General features: G+C 46.9%; 1 protein-coding gene across 5 annotated transcripts in view; it reads left to right on the forward strand.

Annotated features, from left to right (window-relative positions):
* TRPM3 (transient receptor potential cation channel subfamily M member 3) overlaps positions 1 to 22,818 on the forward strand; it is a 412,959-nt gene that overhangs the window by 311,316 nt on the left and 78,825 nt on the right. For all 5 annotated transcript variants that reach the window (XM_043514673.1, XM_043514672.1, XM_043514674.1 and 2 more), the window contains exon 9: positions 7,955 to 8,027. In XM_043514673.1, coding sequence (XP_043370608.1) covers positions 7,955 to 8,027 — 73 coding nt within the window. The remainder of the gene's footprint in view (positions 1 to 7,954; positions 8,028 to 22,818) is intronic.

Genomic DNA, 22,818 nt, shown 5'->3' on the forward strand with positions numbered 1-22,818 from the left:
ACTATTTTATAGCACCTATTCTAGCATGAGAAACATCAGAGTTTCAGAATACATTAATAACCCTGCCTGCTCCACTGCAAACAGTGCTGACTTTTCTTTCAGATGTATGTAACAATACGACATTGACGTACAGTTCATGTGTTGAAGAAAGGTGAGAGAAGGCACTGGTAATAATTTTCAAAGACAGAAGGAACAGGAACATAATTTTAAATTAATGTTGGCTCACTATACATTCTCTCCCCCTCACTAGCCATACTAAAATGATGGTGGAAAAATCTGACCTCTGTTCAAAAGGATGAATAACCTGCCGTGCCTTAATAGGTTGTAATATGATTACAGCCTATGGAAGGAATACTACTGACTTCTTTCCCTGTGCTTGTCACTGCTGCTGCAGCGTAGCCTGTATCCTCAGCTGTCCCTAGGTCTGGCAGCAGGCACCATAAATCCGAGACGTAAAGAATAAATTTTCTCCTGTGCTTCTGGGCTCTCAAGAGAAACAGAGTAAAATGTGCTGCATCCGCTCTGCTCATACGTTATCATTTCCTCTCTTCTCAAATTGACACCAGCTAGAAATCTGAGTTGATTTCAGTCCTTCCCTCTCCTCATTGGGTAGCTGTGATTTACCACATCAGCGAAAAAAGAGTTAAAATGTATATTGTAAAAATCAGGCTTCACTGCCACGCCAGGGACACCCATTCATTCCCAAGCTCCTCGTGTTGGCAGGTGCCGCAGGCATAGCAGAAGCGTGCACTCGGGTCCTGGAGGGAAACAGAACTTTGCTTTGTTCTTGAGCCACTCCTAGGGTTACCAGCAGCCTAAGTTGTCCCAGGATCATCCCTCTTTTGAGGTAGCTGTCCCAGGAAATCTGTAAGGGTGCTCAGTCAACACTGCTAGCTGTCCAGTTTTATGGCCTCAGGATCATCCCAGATGTCCCATTTGTGTGTTTTGTATCTCAGAGGCGGCAACCCTAGCCACCACTGTGACAGATGTTTGGAATAGTTACAACAGGTTCCAGAAATCCCATGATGAGAAGGAGGGTCACTGTGATGTGGTTAGGGAAGGGATTAAATGAGTCGGTGGCCCAACGAACCTTTGCTTCTTAACATTTTACTAAAAACAAATCTATTCACATTCCGTGCTCCTGAGATGCAGAAGTTGGTAAAGGGCTGTGGCTGCTACACCTAACTACTGCCGCTTCTGCTCCCTCTAGAGGTGAAATACACTCCACCCACATAAACCATGAACTCTCAGGTTCTGGAGCAGCTGGGGAAGGGGGATTAGGCTGGAATAGTGGCTGCGCTCCCTCTGTGCCAGTTGTACATGGTACTGGGACTAGTGGATCCACATAAACATGGCTCTACAGTCCATGCCCTTGCCTATCCCCACTATGGGCTTCTGCTCCCTGCTATACAGAGTTTGTCCAAACACCTTTATGCAGCTCTTACTGCGCCTTTTTGTGGCTGCTCAGTCAACAGATACCTGCACAGCTCCTTAGCATTGGCCTTCTACATCCAGAAAAATATTACTCTGTACAAATGGAAGTCAGTGCAGGCAGAGGGGTCTGCTCCATCCATCATTTTGCAAGGTTGGGGCCTAGTGGTGTGTGAAATCTTTGCAAGAAAACTCCTCTGGAACCCAGGGTGGTTGTGTGGGGTTTTTTTGTTTTGTTTTTTGTGGGGGTTTTTTGCATTTTGTCATGAACTCAGAAAAAGATCCTTCTTTCACAAAATGAAATCACTAAGACAGAGATACTTACACAGAGGCTCACAAGCCTTGGGTGGCTCTTTAATGAGTCTCCTGCAGCTGTTTGCAGCACATGATATTCAAGCACTGGGTGATTTAATTTTTAATCTATATAAGTTATTAATCAATCGGGATGCATCTACTTGGTCGTTAACCAATTGTAGTTGTAAAATAATAATACTTGGTCAGTCATTTTGGCTGTGAGAATAATATTTTATAAATATTTCCCGTCATACTGTTTAAATATGAATATATAGCACTATAGTAAATGAAACAATGAATTCACCCTACTCTTTTGGGTAATGCTGATGGCTAATTTAGCTCCTGAATAACTGAGGTCTAAGTACCATAGCACTAAGGTATAGCATTTCTTAGGGAAAGATATGCCTATATTGAGCAACAAAATGTTTGCATCAAAAACATGAGAAATTTTTCTGTATGTATCTGCAAGTTTTCCTTGAAAAAATACCCATTTTATTGACATTTCACATAAAGTAAAATTGTGTGAATGAAACATTCCCTCCCTACAACATACATTTGTTGTGTATAAATGTAACAAAAAAGATCAGTTTGGAGTGTGTTTTGTTATGTTATTTGCCAGTGTTCAAGAGTAAAAATCCAAAATATTCCAGCAACACGGTTGTAAACTGAAATGTTTTAGATACTTAAGCCAAATTGTTAAAAGTCCCCATACTATGCAAGTCTGGTCTGTGTGCCTTGCACATGGGCACTGCAAAACAGCAAGTATGTGTTGTACACACACACATAATCTGGGAACTGCTGTATATTTACCTCCTGATATAGCACACATTCTTTTGGGGATGTAAGTCATTTTTTGAATGTTCCCTATTTGCTAGGATGCCTTGAGCTAAAACAAAACAACCTACTTTATTTTGCAGAATTGCAATGCAGCATCACAATGAAGGCTGTTAACCAATGGGGCACATCATATTAGATAAAACCTACTATGATGAGGCAGAACCACACAGAGAAGGGGAAGAAAAAGGGAATCAGTCAAGGAAGAAAGGGGTTCTCGCTTGGAAAAAAACAGTGCTGGTTTAAAATGAGTGCTTTGGCTAAGAATTCTGGAGTCAGGACAGTTTTTGTTCTTAACTGCTTTCTATCCTGCCCTTTCCTCTGTCCCCTTTTTACTTGGTTTCTACCTGCCTTACCTGAAAATGAGTTTACTACCCTGCTGGACTGTAATTACAGCTGGCAAGTATCACAATGTGCTGCGATCATTGTCCTTATAGTGACAATCTGGTTTGGCTCAGTGACTTCCCAGCACTCTTTCCTCAGAAGGATTAGAACACAGCTAGCTGTCTCTAGAGGTTAATCCTGATCACATTAACGTGCATTCAGTAAAATCCACATTAGTGGGGAAAGGGACCTTCGCAGGACTTTTCTTTTCCTAATATTTTTAGGGGTGAATCCTGGTCCATGTACATGGCAGGTTTTATGGAGCAAAGAGGGGAAAATCCTGTCTGGCACTGCATTTATTCTCTGGCGGCTATTGTGTGTCCTTTCCCCATCAAGCTCATATAGGAATTTGGCTAGTGGATCCAAACTGTATGACTTCCCATTGTCTGCCCCTTCCCTTGCCCCAGGGCAACATGAAAGGAGCCCTGCAAAACTGTGTTCCGTGCTGCACATGGGATCTTCCTACACCTTCCTCCTGCTTCCTCACCTAAAGAACATTACTGTTGATCCTACACAATGAGAGGCACTCTGCTTTCTCTCTTATAGAGATTGGATGTTTATTCTGTCACTAAAGTCAAATATAAATAATCTGGACTGAAAATACATGTTTTGCTCTTTACGTAGAGAAAAACAAGGATGCAGCACGGGGACTATGCATACAGCTAGACTCAGCAATCATCCAGGTGCACATTACTGCTGCTTTTACAGCATGTTAGTGCCACCCATTGTTGGAAATGGGGAGGCATTGCTCCTGTTTCCAAGTGTCAGATAGAATTTGGTCCAGAAACTCTAACTGCATTATTGGGCAGCCCTCCTCTTAAGGCGTTTTTCTCAAATAGGCTATTTGCTTTTGTGAAGACAAGAAAAATGATTTAAAAAGAGAAAACAAACTCTCATTCACTTAACAAAGGCTTGTGCTGTGATTGTAACTTGCACTTGTTCTCTAGCCTCAACCTAGTTCTCGGAAGAGTCATGGCATGTTAATAAACAGTATCAGCATTTCCAGAAGATAGAAACAACCAGCAGCAACAACAAAAGACAGCAAAAATAATTTTTTCTTGAAAAGAACTCAGGTTTTTTTCCACCAAATGCATCCGATGAAGTGAGCTGTAGCTCACGAAAGCTTATGCTCTAATAAATTTGTTAGTCTCTAAGGTGCCACAAGTACTCCTTTTCTTTTCAGGTTAACAGAGATTCAAACAGCCAGCTACAAATGAAAATAATGTGGCTCAATCTAGAGGGAAAATGAAGATTTTTTTTCTCTTTCTACCAGAAAAATAACATGATTTTTCAGGGCCAAAAGAAACAATTGAGTAGATAAAACAGAAGTTCTCTCTAATACAGTTTCAGCCATGCTTGGAAGAATGGAAAACTGTTTAAAGATGAGGTTCAACCCAGGTCAGCATAATGTGAAATCCTGAGTCTAGACTAGTAATTCGCTTTTTCCAGTTAGCAGATGAATGGCAATACTAGTCTGTGTAATACCATAAATCTTTCCCTTTTTTCCTCTTAACAGATTAAAAATAATGCAGTCTCAAGTACAGGCACATAGTACTTTCTTGAAATATAATTTAATATATATTTATTTCGTTTAGCTCTGTAAGTAAATTCTTTAGAACAGTGGATCCCAAACTGGGGGCACCGCTTGTTCAGGGAAAGCCCCTAGAGGGCTGGGCCAGTTCGTTTACCTGCCACATCTGCAGGTTCGGCCGATCGCAGCTCCTGCTGGCTGCAGTTCGCCGCTCCAGGCCAGTGGGGGCTGCGGGAAGAGCAGCCAGGACATCCCTCGGCCCGCGCCACTTCCCGCAGCCCCCATTGACCGAGAACGGCAAAACACAGCCATTGAGAGCTGCAATCAGCCGAACCTATGGGCGTGGCAGGTAAACCAGCCTGGCCCACCAGAGACTTTCCCTGAACAAGCAGCACCCCTAGTTTGGGAACCACTGCTTTAGAATGTATGTTTCCTGTTTTTAGGGATGTTCAATTGTTCTCTCTTCATTCTTGTAGGACAGAAATCAAGGCTGTTTGCGTTCTGTAATTCTGTGGTAGGCTTTAAAAAAGAAAAGGCAAAGGGCAAAATCATCGTAAGCCTAAGCCCCATTGAAAGGGAAAGATACCAAGACTCTTAAATCACTTTAAGCCCTTTTGATAATTTTACCCTAAAACTTTGCTAGCACCATTTCTGAGGAACTGGTAAACATTTTGGTCATTTTGGTAAGCGTTTTGGTCAGCACCAAGAAAGTTGTCAGATGGTAACTCTTAACAGGTTAATTGACAGGTCTCCATTAGACTGGTCATGCAAAACAAGCAAAAGCCACAATAGTATCATGGGAATTGTGTGCTCCTCAAATGACCTTTACGTGCGGTTGCTCTTTAATAACATTTGACAAGTCTTTTAAAGACCATTCCTAGTCAATGACCTGTTTCAGAAAGGTGCTCAACCAAGAGTAACTCAGATTTATTTCAGTCTGTTACTGGGAATTTGCACCTCTCAGGCTCAGTGAGAGTTTTGCCTGAGTAAGGTCTTCAGGATTTGGCCCTACATGCTCATCCCTGTGAGTGTGGGAATTGATGGACATCTAAACAATCCAGAGCCCTGCAGAGCATATGTAAAAATCTCTAATTTATGACTACTCTCTCTTCACAGCCACTCTAAACAAATATAAACCTGGAACAACAGTGCAGTTCATCTTTGACAACCTCATCCTTTATCTCTGAGAAGGTGAAAACAGCCCTTAGTCTTGGGTATTAGGGCAACTCCTGATTCCTACCTAGGCATGCCTCTCTTACCTCTCACCTTCCTGTCTCTTCCAGGTATTATTTTGTGTGGCTTCGTTATCCTTTTTGTTGCACCTCTGAGAGAGGTGATAAAAAACAAAAGAGTGACAGGTGCAGATGTATTCCAAATAAAAGTTGATAGGAACATGCAGCTCTGTTCTTTAATAGCCTAAGAATTACAGCAGCCCAACAGAAATCACATTGCAGCAGGGTACAAAAGTCATCTGTGCTACTGACAGTTTTTCACATATTGCTGGTCTACTGTTCAATATAGTTGTATAAAATATTGCTCCAAACCAAAAGCTTTTTTCTTCAAACCTATAATTATTACCTCAGGAAAAATTTAATCTGAAGCCACCTGGTTTGATGACGACAAACTGCTGGCATTGGTTAAAAAAAAGTCATCTTGGTTCTGTAATGAGGACTCTACACATAGTAGCCCAGCTTTCTGGCATTTTATTCCGTCAGAGTTACAACTATTCAAACTTTATCCTTTGGCCACCTTAAAACAAATGGTCAGCAAGGACACACCTGAGTTTAAACACTTCTTAAGACACCCGGCAAAGGACATAATTGTTGTCAATTTGGCAAAGGTAGTTGGGGATTCAGGACTGGAATAACAGAGGTGAGATACATAGACAGAACTGCGTGAGGAAGCTTTCACAGTGTCTGCCCACAATACAGCCCTATTTTAACTCCTCTCTTTATATGAGAACAATAGTCACCCTCAAGAATTAAGAGGCAAATTTATACCACGAGCTTTCACATTGTAGGCACTGAACCTAGAACACAGATGCATAAGAGATTTCAGGATCAATTATTTCAGGTAGCAAAAGCCCACAGTTATATTTGGACTGTTTGTTAGGGACCCTTAACAGGGGATGAGCTATCAGGAACTGTCATGAGAGTTGTCAGTGAGCTGTAACAGGGAGACAAGGTGACACTGAGGCTGTCTACGCTACATATCTTTTAGCGACATGGCTGTGTCACTACAGCTGTGCCGCTAAAAGTCATGCAGTGTAGCTGCTGTTTGTTGGCTCTCCTGCCGACAAAAAAACTTACACCCCCAACAGACGCATTTGCATTGTCAGCAGGAGAGCGCTTCTGCTGACAACTCAGCAAAACTTTTGTCTTTTGCGGGGAAGGGGTTTTACACCTCTGACAGACAAAAGTTTTGTTCAATTGCCAGTGTAAGTAGGGAAGAGAGGGAGAGGTTGAGAGATTTAGTTTGGATCAGTGTTGCAACACAATATGGTACCCTTCAAGGGAACTGAGTGATGACAAATGAACAGCTTTTTGGAGGAGGTATCCAATGTCAGTTGCTACAGGGGATTGGAAAAAGTTGATATAAAACTGATGCTATGACATCTAATGTGTTAGTAGATAAATGGCACACAAGATGGAGTGCTTGTTGCTGCTGTTATCACAACTGGCAGGGGGGTGAATGGTGGTGGGCAGCAAGCATTTTACTCTTCATAGCAAGGAGAGAGCAAGAGAGTTTACATTTGTAAATGTTTAACCCAAGTCTTAACTAGGACTTAATTGACATAAAAGAAGGGTCCAGCTCTATCACTATTCAGTGATGGAATTGCATTAGTTCATTACAAGATGTTAATGCCTCGTCACCAGAAGCCACTCAGTTTTATATCCACTTCAGAAGTTTCCATATTTTATGGCTGGGAGAGTGAAACCACATGACCAAGCCTACCTCAGAACTCATTCTAAATCTTATTTGTGCTTTATAATGTGTAATCTGGAGTATACATAACTAATTTGCTGCAGTCTGAAATCATGGTACTGAGTAGGGTTGTGGTTTGAATGGTAAACATCAAGGGTCATTCTCCATCAATTCTGTCCTCTGCTGATAAGCCTACTGGACCAAATTCATCCCTGATTAACTCCAGTGCAGTAATAAATTTGACAAATCTAATTTTAATTTAACAGAAGGATATAATTTCCTCCTTAATTTTGGCCCTGTAGCTCTCACTCAAAAGATTCTGGCTAGATTCTGCTGTATGGTCATTAATGCCATTTACTGTGGTGAATTATATGGCACAGAAATCCTATTTGTGTTAATGCCATCTAATATACTTACTGCTCTATGACTACGGTTAGATAATCACTTTGCAGCCATTGTGGTCTTTTGAGATCAAAATTGCTTCACTGATTTAATTTCTATGTGAGCAAAAACTGAACAAATTTCTGACAGTGACATTGTCTTCTAAAATTGCAGATTACAGTATTTCGCATGGGATCAGAAGGACACCAGGACATTGATTTAGCTATCCTGACAGCATTACTAAAAGGTAATAGAGTTTCAGTGCACAGTAAGTCCATGAAAAATCCAAATGGTTTAACTCTGTCTCTGATGTACTGCAACCCTACATTTATTGACAGCGTATAAAGTATCTAAATGATAAATTACAGGAGGAACCAATAAGTACTTGATGCTTCAACTACTTCTCAGACTGCACAATCCAATGCATGCATTAACATTTAAAAACATCCCATTTCTTCTCCTTGATTCCTTAATTTTAACCAACAGTACTGTGTCAGAAGAAACATCAGTGTGCAAGGAAACAGAGACCTAAAGAAACTTAGGGTATGTACACTACGAAATTAGGTCGAATTTATAGAAGTCAGTTTTGTAGAAAGTCCACACACAAATGCTCTAAGTGCATGTAGTCGGCGGAGTGTGTCCACAGTACCGAGGTAACCATTGACTTCTGGAGTGTTGCACTGTGGGTAGCTATCCCACAGTCTCTGCCGCCCATTTGAATTCTAGGTAGAAATCCCAGTGCCTGATGGGGCTAAAACATTGTCGTGCGTGGTTCTGGGTACATATCGTCAGGCCCCTCTTCCCTCCCTCCTTCCGTGAAAGCAAGGGCAGACAATTGTTTTGCTCCTTTTTTCTTGAGTTACCTGTGCAGACGCCATACCATGGCAAGCATGGAGCTCACTCAGCTAACTGTCACCATATGTCTCCTGGGTGTTGGCAGACGCGGTACTGCATTGCTACACAGAAACAGTTTATTGCCTTTTGGCCACAGACAGTGCAGTATGACTGGTAGCCATCGTCGACGTAGTCCTGGGTGATCTTTTAAGCGACCTCGATGAAGTCAGGGGTGCCTGGGCAAACATGGGAGTGACTCAGCCAGGTCATTTCCCTTTTAAGTTTCGTCTCATGGCGATTGAGTCCTACCGGCAGTGCACTGTCTTTTAATCAGCAGCCAGCAGAAGATGATGGCCAGCAGTCCTACTGAACCATCTTCTGCCAAGCACCCAGGAGATGACAATGACTAGTGGTCATACTGCACAGTCTGCTGCCAGAAAGATGTATAAAGATAGATGAAGTGGCTCAAAACAAGAAATAGACCAGATTTGTTTTGTATTCATTTTCTCCTCCCTCCCTCCGTGAAATCAACAGCCTGCTAAACCCAGTTTTGAGTTCTATACTTCAGGTTTTGAGTTCTATCCTCGAGGGGGCCATTCTGTTTTTCACAAAGCCACCCCCTTTGTTGATTTTAATTCCCTGTAAGCCAACCCTGTAAGCCATGTCATCAGTCGCTCCTCCTTCCATCAGGGCAACGGCAGACAATCGTTCCACGCCTTTTTTCTGTGCAGATGCCATACCACGGCAAGCATGGAGCCCACTCAGATCACTTTGGCAATTAGGAGCACATTAAACACCACACGCATTATCCAGCAGTATATGCAGCACCAGAACCTGGCAAAGCGAAACCAGGCGAGTAGGCGACGTCAGCACAGTGACGAGAGTGATGAGGACATGGACACAGACTTCTCTCAAAGCATGGGCCCTGCCAATGTGGGCATCATGATGATTTTAATGGGGCAGGTTCATGCGGTGGAACGCTGATTCTGGGCTCAGGAAACAAGCACAGACTGGTGGGACCGCATAGTGTTGCAGGTCTGGGACGATTCCCAGTGGCTGCGAAACTTTCGCATGCATAAGGGCACTTCCATGGAACTTTGTGACTTGCTTTCCCCTGCCCTGAGGTACAAGAATACCAAGATGAGAGCAGTCCTCACAGTTGAGAAGCGAGTGGCAATAGCCCTGTGGAAGCTTGCAACGCCAGACAGCTACCGGTCAGTCGGGAATCAATTTGGAGTGGGCAAATCTACTGTGGGGGCCGCTGTGATGCAAGTAGCCAACACAATCAAAGATCAGCTGATATCAAGGGAATGACCCTGGGAAATGTGCAGGTCATAGTAGATGGCTTTGCTGCAACGCTTCCCTAGTTTGCTTCCCTAACTGTGGTGGGGTCATAGACAGAACCCATATCCCCATCTTGGCACCGGAGCACCAAGCCAGTGAGTACATAAACTGCAAGGGGTACTTTTCAATAGTGCTGCAAGCACCGGTGGATCACAAGGGACGTTTCACCAACATCAACGTGGGATGGTCGGGAAAGGTACATGACGCTCGCATCTTCAGGAACTCTGAAGTCTGGTCTGTATGAACTGCTGCAGCAAGGGACTTACTTTCCAGACCAGAAAATAACCGTTGGGGATGTTGAAATGCCTATAGTTATCCTTGGGGACCCAGCCTACCCCTTAATGCCATGGCTCATGAAGCCATACACAGGCAGCCTGGATAGCAGTCAGGAGCTGTTCAACTACAGGCTGAGCAAGTGCAGAATGGTGGTAGAATGTGCATTTGGACGTTTAAAAGCACACTGGCGCAGTTTACTGACTCGAGTAGACCTCAGCAAAACCAATATTCCCACTGTTATTACTGCTCGCTGTGCGTGCCACAATATCTGTGAGAGTAAGGGGGAGACGTTTATGGCAGGGTGGGAGGTTGAGGCAAATTGCCTGGCTGCTGGTTATGCACAGCCAGACACCAGGGTGGTTAGAAGAGCACAGGAGGGCGCGGTGCGCGTCAGAGAAGCTTTGAAACCCAGTTTCATGACTGGCCAGGCTACGGTATGAAAGTTCTGTTTGTTTCTCCTTGATGAAACCCCCCACCCCTTGGTTCGCTCTACTTCCCTGTAAGCTAACCATCCTCCCCTCCTCCCTTCGATCACCGCTTGTAGAAGCAATAAAGTCATTGTTGCTTTACATTCATGCATTCTTTATTAATTCATCACACAAATAGGGGGATAACTGCCAAGATAGCCCAGGAGGGGTGGTGGAGGAGAGAAGCACCAGGAGGGGTGGTGGAGGAGGGAAGGACAAGGCCACACAGCACTTTAAAAGTTTAAAACTTTAAAACTTATTGAATGTCAGCCTTCTGTTGCTTGGGCAATCCTCTGGGGTGGAGTGGCTGGGTGGTTGGATGCCCCCCCACCACGTTCTTGGGCGTCTGGGTGAGGAGTCTATGGAACTTGGGGAGGAGGGTGGTTGGTTACACAGGGGCTGTAGCAGTGGTCTGTGCTCCTGCTGCCTTTCCTGCAGCTCAACCATACACTAGAGCATATTAGTTTGATCCTCCAACAGCCTCAGCATGGAATCCTGCCTCCTCTCATCACGCTGCTGCCACCTTTCAGCTTCAGCCCTCTCTTCAGCCTGCCACCTCTCCTCCCGGTCATTTTGTGCTTTCCTACACTCTGACATTGTCTGCCTCCATGCATTCATCTGTGCTCTGTCAGTGTGGGAGGACAGCATGAGCTCAGAGAACATTTCATCGCGAGTGCGTTTTTTTTGCCTTCTAATCTTCGCTAGCCTCTGGGAAGGAGAAGATCCTGTGATCCTTGAAACACATGCAGCTGGTGGAGAAAAAAAAGGGACAGTGGTATTTAAAAAGATACATTTTATAGAACAATGGGTACACTCTTTCACAGTAAACCTTGCTGTGAACATTACATACATAGCGCATGCGCTTTCGTTCCAAGGTCACATTTTGCCTCCCCGCAGCGTGTGGCTAGCCCCTCACCCCTCCCTGTGGCTAACAGCGGGGAACATTTCTGTTCAGCCATAGGCAAACAGCCCAGCAGGAACGGGCACTTCTGAATGTCCCCTTAAGAAAAGCACCCTATTTCAACCAGGTGACCATGAATGATATCAGTCTCCTGAGGATAACACAGAGAGATAAAGAACGAATGTTGTTTGAACGCCGGCAAACATACACTGCAATGCTTTGTTCTGCAATGATTCCCGAATACGTGCTACTGGCCTGGAGTGGTAAAGTGTCCTACCATGGTGGATGGAATAAGGCTGCCCTCCCCAGAAACCTTTTGCAAAGGCTTTGGGAGTACATCCAGGAAAGCCACGAATACCAGGGCAAATTAATCATTAAACATGTTTGCTTTTAAACCGTGTATAGTATTTTAAAAGGTACACTCCCCAGAAGTCCCTTCTCCGCCTGGTGGGTCCGGGAGGCAGCCTTCGGTGGGTTTGGGGGGTACTGGCTCCAGGTCCAGGGTGAGAAACAGTTCCTGGCTGTTGGAAAAACCGGTTTCTCCGCTTGCTTGCTGTGAGCTATCTACAACCTCATCATCATCATCTTCCTCCTCCCAAAACCTGCTTCCGTGTTGCTTCCATCTCCATTGAAGGAGTCAAACAATACGGCTGGGGTAGTGGTGGCTGAACCCCCTAAAATGGCATGCAGCTCATCATAGAAGCAACATGTTTTGGGCTCTGACCCAGAGCAGCCGTTTGCCTCTCTGGTTTTCTGGTAGGCTTGCCTCAGCTCCTTAAGTTTCATGCGGCACAGCTTCGGGTCCCTGTTATGGCCTCTGTCCTTCATGCCCTGGGAGATTTTGACAAATGTTTTGGCATTTCAAAAACTGGAACGTAGTTCTGATAGCACAGATTCCTCTCCCCATACAGCGATCAGATCCCGTAGCTCCCGTTCAGTCCATGCTGGAGCTCTTTTGTAATTCTGGGACTCCATCATGGTCACCTCTGCTGATGAGCTCTGCATGGTCACCTCTGCTGATGAGCTCTGCATGGTCACATGCAGCTTGCCACACTGGCCAAACAGGAATTTGAAATTCAAAAGTTCGCGGGCCTTTTCCTGTCTACCTGGCCAGTGCATCTGGTTGAGAGTGCTGTTCAGAGCGGTCACAATGGAGCACTCTGGGATAGCTCCCGGAGGCCAATACCATCTAATTGTGTCCACAGTATCCCCAAATTCAACCCGGCAAGGCCAATTTCAGCGCTAATCCCCTTGTCGGGGGTGGAGTAAGGAAATCAATTTTAAGAGCCCTTTAAGTTGAAAAAAAGGGCTTCGTCGTATGGACGGGTGCAGGGTTAAATTGATCTAACACTGCTAAATTTGACCTAAACTCGTAGTGTAGACCAGGGATTAAAGAGAGACTATTTAAGGTCACTTACAATGCAGGCATCTCCGTGCTCTGTAAAACATACTTGATAATTAATTTACAACAGACCATTATAAATTGAGACAAGTGTTTGTAATCCATTCTAAACAATAGCTGATTGGCCCAAAAAAAAGTAGACCCAAACAATTTTAACAAAAAAGAATTTGTGGTGCATTGTCATACAATTATAGGTGAGATGTACTGTATGGTTGTGTATGCTTCTTTATTATATTACGATGAATCACCAAGTAATTCATCAAATGACATAGTCTCTATCAAAAGTTGTCAAAGATACAGTCTGCAAGCAGCCATCTGTCTTCTGTGTGTGTTATTCATGCACTCTGGGGAACCAGCAGAATGATGGACTGGATAACATGGTATAATACAGTGATGACCCTTAAAATCTTACCGGTTACTTTAGATAACAGTCAGTGTTAGGGGTACATAGTATTTGCAGTGTTCAGAGTCTTCCTTATAATTAAGGCTAAGATTTTGTCATGGTTATTTTTAGCAAAAGTCACAGACAGCTCACAAGCAATAAACAAATATTAACGGAAGCTGTGACTTGTGTGTGACTTTTGCTGCTGCGGCTCCATGGTTTACCCCACCACCGTGGTGGCTGGGAGCTGCAGGGTTCTCTTCCCCCTCTCCCTCCTGCAAGGCTGTCCCCGGTTGCTGGAACCCTGAGGAGGCTGTCAACTGTCCCTGGACCCCCACCCCTGAAGGGGGACCCCTGTCGCTGAAACCCTGCTGGGGCCCTGCTGACTGCCAGCTCCGGTCCCGCAGCCCCAGGGGCTAAAGCAGAAAATGTTAGGGAGGTCTCTGGAAGTTATGGATTCAGTGACCTCTGTGACATAACTGTAGCCTTACTTATAATTTAATAGCGAGGAGTACAAGTACAAGTACAAGTACCTACAAATAGAGGTAACCTCATATGCTTATTTTAGGTAAAATTGGGAACATTTTAAGAAGAAACTACTCTACATCTCTATCTTTAACTTTGGTAATCTTCTGAAGGGAAATAAGATACAGCAGGGAGATACTGGGCTAGATTCTTAGTGGAATTACTCCCAGTTGAGACAAGTGTAAGTGCGATCTGGGCTACTTATATAGGTAATGATCATGTACTTGGAAAACTCCTCAATTTGCTTAATCTGTCTGTAGCCCCATAATAATCTAAGTCTATTTTTCTATTCAGCAATCTTAAAAGATTGCATTATGACAAATCAGCTTTTTATTTGCTATTAAAATATTTTCACATTTTGGTTTACTTTGGATCCATTCTTACAGACTGTCATAAATATAAAGGGAAGGGTAACCACCTTTCTATATACAGTGCTATAAAATCCCTCCTGGCCAGAGGCAAAACCCTTTCACCTGTAAAAGGTTAAGAAGCTAAGGTAACCTTGCTGACACCTGACCCAAAATGACCAATGAGGGGACAAGATACTTTCAGATCTGGAGTGGGGGGAGGGGACAAAGGGTTTTGTCTATCTGTGTGATGCTTTTGCCAGGAACAGATCAGGAATGCAAGCTTTACAACTCCTGTAAAGTTAGTAAGTAATCTAGCTAGAAAATGCGTTAGATTTTCTTTTGTTTAATGGCTTGTAAAATAAGCTGTGCTGGGGGAATATGTATTCCTGGTTTTGTGTCTTTTTGTAACTTAAGGTTTTGCCTAGAGTGATTCTCTGTGTTTTGAATCTGATTGTCCTGGAAGGTATTTACCATCCAGATTTTATAGAGGTGTTTTTTTACCATTTCTTTAATTAAAATTCTTCTTTTAAGAACCTGATTGATTTTTCATTGTTCTTAAGATCCAAGGGTTTGGGTCTGTGTTCACCTGTAGCAATTGGTGAGGATTATTATCAAGCCTTCCCTAGGAAAGAGGATGTAGGGCTTGGGGGGATATTTTGGGGGAAGACGTCTCAAAGTGGTCTCTTTCCCTTTAAAACGCTTGGTGGTGGCAGCATACTGTTCAAGGACAAGGCAAAGTTTGTACTTTGGGGAAGTTTTTAACCTAAGCTTGTAAGAATAAGCTTAGGGGGTCTTTCATGCAGATCCCCACATCTGTACCCTAGAGTTCAGAGTGGGGAAGGAACCATGACACAGACACTCATACAATTAGTCCTAATTCACATGAGTCATTCTATAGATTTCAAGGTATGATGCATCAAAAAGGTACAGAGAGATTGCTACTGAGTAAGATCTGCTTGCAAACATAAAACCTAATTTAACCAAACTGGAATTCTGTGGCAAAATAGAACGACTTGCCTGATTAAGTGTTATTCACCTGAACTTGTGTTTGCGGAATCTAGCTCTCTGTTTACAAATATCCCATTTTTTGTATAAAAAAAAATAGTGAGTACAAATAAGTACCTACAACTGTTGTCACTCAATTCTTTATCACAAACTGTATTGGCTGAAAAATGGAATAATATTTTTAAACATCAAACAGTTATTTTAAGAATAGTCCTGGAAATATTTATGGCATGAACTATGACTGCCATATATAAACAGCACACAGGGTATTACCGTGTTCCCCAGTACCAGCATTTCATAGAATCATAGACTATCAGGGTTGGAAGGGACGTTAGGAGGTCATCTAGTCCTGCTCAAAGCAGGACCAATCCCCAACTAAATCATCCCAGCTAGGGTTTTGTCAAGCCTGACCTTAAAAACCTCAAAGGAAGGAGATTCCACCACCTCCCTAGGTAACGCATTCCAGTGCTTCACCACTCTCCTAGTGAAAAAGTTTTTCCTAATATCCAACCTAAACCTCCCCCACTGAAACTTGAGACCATTACTCCTCGTTCTGTCATCTGCTACCACTGAGAACAGTCTAGACCCATCCATTTCTGTCATCTCACTTGCTACAAACTTCAAATATACAAGTCAACTTCTGAGTCCATTGTGAAGAGGGTCCATGTTTCTCTCTCTCACACCATATGAGCTGTCATTTAAATAGCATTAAAATTCAAGGAGCCTAATAAGAGATGTATGTGCGTATGGTGTGCATATGTTATACAGCCCTAGTATGCAGATAATAATGAACCTTTCCCAATGTTTTTCTGTTCCTACCAGAAATGGTTTGAAAAAACAATGAAATGTGATAACATCTTTTTTATGATCTGATGTTTGCTTGGAGTCCTAGCAATGTGTTCCCCCTTAACAGATAACAAGGCCTGTTAAATCACTGTGCTGAATTAAGGACTGGAAGGTTAGATGGTATTTTGGCAGTGCCATTCTGCTGCCTAGGAAAGTTTTCTACAATTGTCAGCAAGCTGCTCCCACCCCTATTTTCTGGATTTGTTGGAGTGCACTGCCATGTGGGAGACTTGGATGTGTTGGACTAACAAAGTGCAGCTTTCATTTAAGTTGATGGGAATTGTGTCTGCTTATTCCAGGGCTGAGTTTCCCTTGGTCTCTTGCCCTGCAGGCTGAAAGAATATGGGCTTGTGGGGAAGAAGAACACTCAGCCCCACCAGGGAGATGAATGCCTTATATGATCAATAGCACCTCCTTTGGTTGATGGACTGGCATATTATGAGAATCAAAATATGAAGAATGGTGACTGTGGCATAGGTTATAAAGCAGGGAGAAGTATGGGGAGATCCTCCTGGTTCTAACAGAGATGTAGATAGCACCTCCTGCCTCCCAGTCCCGTGACTGACCAAGTCTTCAGGTGGTTCAAGTTCGGCTTGACCTAAGAGCTTTGCTCTGCTTTTGATTTCTGATAATTGAGCATGATTATAAGGCACAGATTAGCCAATATCCAGACACCCAGGTCTCATGGTCATGCATGATGGAATTTTACATTTTGCCTCCCAAAAAAAAAAAGAGGAGGGGGCGGGGGGAATCTCTAAATGATGTAGCTTTTGTTTTGACTCAGAGCCAAGCAAGGCATTTACTTTTACTTACCCCACTAACTTTCCACATGCCCAAGCAGAGAGTATCTTACCTATCCTGGCATTTTAGATTTTTTGTTTGCTTTTATAAACAAATGTTGTTCTTTGAGTGCTTGTTCACGTCCATTCCACATTAGGTGTGCGTGTGCCGCATGCACGAGCATTGGAAACTTTTCCCCTTAGCGGCTCCCGTCAGGCCGATAGGCCCCCCGAGTGGCACCACTGCGCCCCACATATATACCCCCGCCAGCCCAACCCCCTCCAGTTCCTTCTTACCCTCTGTGGCGGCATTGGAACAGCCTCTCACTCTCTCTCTCTTGTAGAAGAGCAGTCCCTTCATCTTAGAGTAGCTGTTATCAGTTCGTTTACATATAGATTGTGAACACTTAAGTGATTAGGTGCACAAGCCCCACTCAGCCCAGACCTAAGTGAACTCAGTGCAGATGATGGGCTCAAGGGCATAACGGATCAGCCCTCTACACCTGGCACCCTTGAGGCCACAAAGGACCTCATCGAGCTGTCGGCGGCGAGCTCTCTCCCGTATGGGGAGAACCCTCTGGCACCCATGCCTCGGGTGCTGTTGAGGGGTAAGCCGGCAATGGTGTGCTGCTCGAAGACACGGTCCCGGTCGAGCTCCGACTCCGCAGACTCGTACTTGCCAGTGGCCCAGGAGGTTGCTGCATTGGCAGCAGGTTGACATGAAGAAGCGCCAGGAAGGGCACACCGCTCTCCGGCACAGCCCAGAGATCGGCACTGGGAGGAGTTGAGACAGCCCTCGACAGAGGTCTCCGGCAGAGAGTCCCGGTCCAGGGAATGCCGGTACCGCTCCCGATCCCGGTCCCGGGGGTTCCAGTACCACTCCCGGTACCACTCAGCCAGAAGCTGCTCATTCTCCTGCCAGCGCAGATCGTTGGCACCACCATGGCCTTCGCAATCAGCATCGCCACAGTCCAGCTCTGGCTGCTATAGCTACCTGCACCGGGTCCCAGACAGCAGGGACCCTCAGGGGAGCTGGCAACCTCAATGAGGGCCGCCAGGCCATTGGCCCTTCTGGACCCCCTGGGCCTATCAGGAGCGCCAAGAGGCCCCGTCCAGGGCAAGTTACTCAGTGCAGCAGTCCCAGTCCCCGCACCGATGCCAGACAGTGCTGGAGGCAACAGTATCGAGGCCTCCAACATCTCCCCAGCTTAGACCGGAGAGCCCGGTGCTATCCCATGGTCTCCCGCCCCAGCCTGAGCTGGGGGCCACTGCCACGGGAGATGGGGAGCAGGAGGACCAACCAGAGGAGGTTGAGCAGCAGCTAACATCCTCATCTTCCCCCGATGAAGCAGTGGTGGGTACAGAGGTATCTGGCACCCCGCCAATAGACCATAGAGCCCACCAGGAATTGCTACGCAGAGTTGCCCAAAATTTGGGGTTGCAGGCCGAGGAGATGGTTGAGCAGGAGGACCCCATGGTGGACATTTTGAGCCCCAAAGGGCCATCCAGAATAGCACTCCCGCTAACTATAAGACTATATGGCAGACCCCAGCCTCCAGCGCTCCAACAGCTAAAGGAATGGAGCATAAATACTTTGCCCCATCTAAGGGCTATGAGCTCCTATTCTGCCACCTGAGTCCATGCTCCCTAGTGGTTTTGGCGGTGAATGAAGGGGAGCGCCATGGACAGCAGGCCCCAGCCCCTAAGGCCAAGGATGCGAAACACCTTGACCTTTTTGGTAGAAAGGTGTACTCATCTGGGGGCCTTCAGCTGAGGATTGCTAACCAGCAGGCCATCCTCAACAGGCACAATTTCTACTCCTGGGCAGCGGTGGGGAAGTTTAAGGACGACCTCCTGCAAGGTTCCCAACAGGAGTTCACGGCCCTGGTGGACGGGGGCAAGGCAGTAGCCAAGATCTCTTTCCAGGCCTCCTTGGATTCGGCAGACGCGGCAGCTAGAACAATCGCATCAGGGGTGGCATGAGGCGCTCGGCGTGGCTCCAGGAGTCAGGCCTGCCCCCCGAGGTCCAGAATATGCTCCAGGACCTCCTCTTCGAAGGGTCCTGGCTCTTCTTGGATCAGACAGACACTAGGCTGCATAGCCTCAAGGACTCGCGGGCTACGCTCAAGTCGCTGGGTATGCACACCCCAGCGACCCAGAGGAAGCCCTTTAAGCCACAGCCTCCCCCTCAATGCCAGTACCAGCCTCACCATAGGCATGAGCCTTACCGTAGGTGAGGCAGGGATAACTGGCGACGGCGTAACAACAATAATAACAATAATGTACCGGGCCAGAACCAAGGCCAGCACAAACCCCAGCTGGGCACTAAGCCAGGCTTTTGAAAGTGCGCTTGAGCACTTGACCAGTCACCGGATCCGTCTCTTTGTTTCCTGAACCGCCTGTCCCGTTTCTCCCGTGCGTGGTCCACTGTTACGTCGGACCGTTGGGTCTTACACATGGTGCGGAATGGGTACTCGCTGCAGTTCGCCTCCCTCCCACCCCCCTTCCCCATCCCTATTCAGGGACCCCTCTCACGAGCATCTCCTAGAGGAGGAAGTCCGCTCGCTGCTATGGGGGGGGGGTAGAGGCGGTGCCTCACAGCATAAGGGGAAAAGGGTTCTACTCCCGGTACTTCCTCATCCCCAAAGCCAAAGGGGGCCTTCACCCAATCCTAGACCTGCGCGGGCACAACAAATTCCTGGTCAAGGCCCGATTCCACATGGTCTCTCTGGGCACCATCATCCCTTCCCTGTATCCAGGGGACCGGTACGCCGCCCTCGACATGAAGGACGCGTACTTTCATATCGCCATTTTCCCAGCACATCGACAGTTCCTATGCTGCACCATGGGCCAAGAACATTATCAGTTTGCAGTTCTCCCGTTCGGTCTAGCCATGGCCCCAAGGGTGTTCATGAAGTGCATGGCGGTGGTGATGACCTTCTTATGGAGGCAGAGAATCCGGGTGTACCCGTACCTCGACGACTGGCTCCTGGTGTGCCGATCTGAGGCGGAGGTGCAGGGCCATGTGGAGGTGGCCCTGAGATTGTTCCACGAGCTGGGACTCCTGGTCAACATCCCCAAGTCCACGCTCATACCCACGCAGAGAGTGGAATTCATTGGGGCAGTCCTGGACGTGGTGTAGGCCAGGGCAAGTCTTCCGGTATCCCGATTCCAGGCTATGCAACAAGCAGTGGCCTTCCCAGTTTCCAACAACAATGGCCAGGTGCTGCCTGCGGCTGCTGGGCCACATGGTAACACGCACGCACGTGTCAGGCATGCCAGACTGAGACTCAGGACTCTGCAGGCATGGCTCGCTCGGGTGTACCGCCCAGGCAGGGACCCCCCTGGACTTGGTAGTGACAGCCCCAAGGGATGTGCTGGACTCCCTGCTGTGGTGGCAGTCCCAACCTGTTGTTTGCGAAGGCATCCCCTTTGCCGCCCCACTTCTGGACTTTACGCTGGTGATGGATGCGTCGGACCACGGATGGGGGGCCTCACCTGGGGGACCTCATGATGCAGGGGTTGTGGTCCAAGGCAGAGTGATTGTTCCATATCAATGCGAAGGAGCTCAGGGCGGTTCATCTCACCTGCCAGACCTTTCATGCCACTCTGAGTGGTCTCAGCGTGACAGTTTTGACAGACAACACTACTGCTATGTTTTATATAAACAAGCAGGAAGGGGCTCATTCCTCGCCACTCTGTCACGAGGTTTTCCTCCTCTGGGACCTTTGCATAACCCATGTGATTCACCTTGAGGCGTCCTATCTCCTGGGGGTGTGGAACGAGCTGGCGGACTCCCTCAGCAGGTCGTACCGCATGCACGAGTGGACTCTCAGGGCAGACGTCGTGCTTTCGCTCTTCCGCAGGTGGGGGTTCCCCAGGTAGATCTGTTTGCCACCAGTGCCAATGCCCAGTGCCCGTGGTTCTGTTCATTCCAGGGCCGCAGCACGGGCTCACTCGCGGACACGTTTGCGATCCCATGGAGAGGGGGCTTGATGTATGCCTTCCCCCCGCTCTCCTTGGTGCACAAGGTCCTGCTCAAGGTGCACAGGGACAGGGCGGCAGTCACTGCACCTGACGGCGTGGAGGCTCCGTGGCTAAATGCCCTGGAGAGCCAGTGATCCATTCCTGTGCAGCAGATTCTGCTTGGCAGTAGAAAGCCCTCTACCAGGGCAGCCTATAGTGCCAAGTGGAAAAGGTTCTCGTGTTGGTGTGAACTCCTACAGATGTGGCCGGACCAAGCCCAGGTGCAGGCCATTCTGGAGTACCTCCTGCACCTCAAGCAGCAAGGGCTAGCCCTGTCCTCACTCAGAGTGCACCTGGCAGCCATCTCCACCTTCCATCCGGGGTTCTCGCGGGGCTCAGTATTTTCCCTCCCAATGGTGGGGCGGTTCCTTAAAGGGTTGGAGAGGGTGTTCCCGTACTCACGCCCCCCCAGTCCCTCCATGGAACCTTAACCTGGTCCTTTCTAAACTCATGGGACCCCCTTTCGAGCCCCTCGCTACCTGTTCTCTCCTCCACCTTTCCTGGAAGGTGGCGTTTCTGGTTGCCATTACCTTGGCCAGAAGGGTGTCCGAACTGAGGGCCCTCACCTCTGAGCCACCATACACAGTATTTCACAAGGACAAGGTGCAGTTCCGGCCACACCCCAAGTTCCTCCCTAATGTGGTGTCCCAATTCCATCTGGGCCAGGGCATTTGTCTGCCGGTGTTCTTCCCAAAACACCATACGGACCCGAGTCACCACAGCTTGCACACCTTGGATGTGCATTGAGCGCTGGCGTTCTATTTGGAGCTCACCAAGCCCTTTCGCAAATCTGCTCAGCTGTTTGTGGCTTTGACCAAGAAGTTAAAGGCCTCCCCGTGTCGGCTCAGCGGATTTCATCTTGGATTACAATCTGCATCTGGGCGTGCTATGAGCTCACAGGTGTTCCGGCCCCTGCGGTCACGGCCCACTCGACCAAGGTGCAAGCGACTTCCGCAGCATTCCTGACGCAGGTCTCAATCCAGGAGATCTGCAGAGCAGCCACCTGGTCCTTGGTGCACACCTTCACGACCCACTATGAGGTCAACCAGCAGGCCAGAGAGGACGCGGCAGTTGGCAGAGCGGTCCTCTGAGCAGTTGTTCCGTGACTCAATAAGGATAAGTGCAGGGTCCTGCACTTAGGATGGAAGAATCCAATGCACCGCTACAGACTAGGGACCGAATGGCTCGGCAGCAGTTCTGCGGAAAAGGACCTAGGGGTGACAGTGGACGAGAAGCTGGATATGAGTCAGCAGTGTGCCCTTGTTGCCAAGAAGGCCAATGGCATTTTGGGATGTATAAGTAGGGGCATAGCGAGCAGATCGAGGGACGTGATCGTTCCCCTCTATTCGACACTGGTGAGGCCTCATCTGGAGTACTGTGTCCAGTTTTGGGCCCCACACTACAGGAAGGATGTGGATAAATTGGAAAGAGTACAACGAAGGGCAACGAAAATGATTAGGGGTCTAGAGCACATGACTTATGAGGAGAGGCTGAGGGAGCTGGGATTGTTTAGTCTGCAGAAGAGAAGAATGAGGGGGGATTTGATAGCTGCTTTCAACTACCTGAAAGGGGGTTTCAAAGAGGATGGCTCTAGACTGTTCTCAATGGTAGCAGATGACAGAACGAGGAGTAATGGTCTCAAGTTGCAATGGGGGAGGTTTAGATTGGATATTAGGAAAAACTTTTTCACTAAGAGGGTGGTGAAACACTGGAATGCGTTACCTAGGGAGGTGGTAGAATCTCCTTCCTTAGAGGTTTTTAAGGTCAGGCTTGACAAAGCCCTGGCTGGGATGATTTAACTGGGACTTGGTCCTGCTTTGAGCAGGGGGTTGGACTAGATGACCTTCTGGGGTCCCTTCCAACCCTGATATTCTATGATTCTATGACTCCTCCCCTCCACC

Source organism: Dermochelys coriacea, chromosome 5 (assembly GCF_009764565.3).
Source record: "Dermochelys coriacea isolate rDerCor1 chromosome 5, rDerCor1.pri.v4, whole genome shotgun sequence".
Lineage (NCBI taxonomy): Eukaryota > Metazoa > Chordata > Testudines > Dermochelyidae > Dermochelys > Dermochelys coriacea.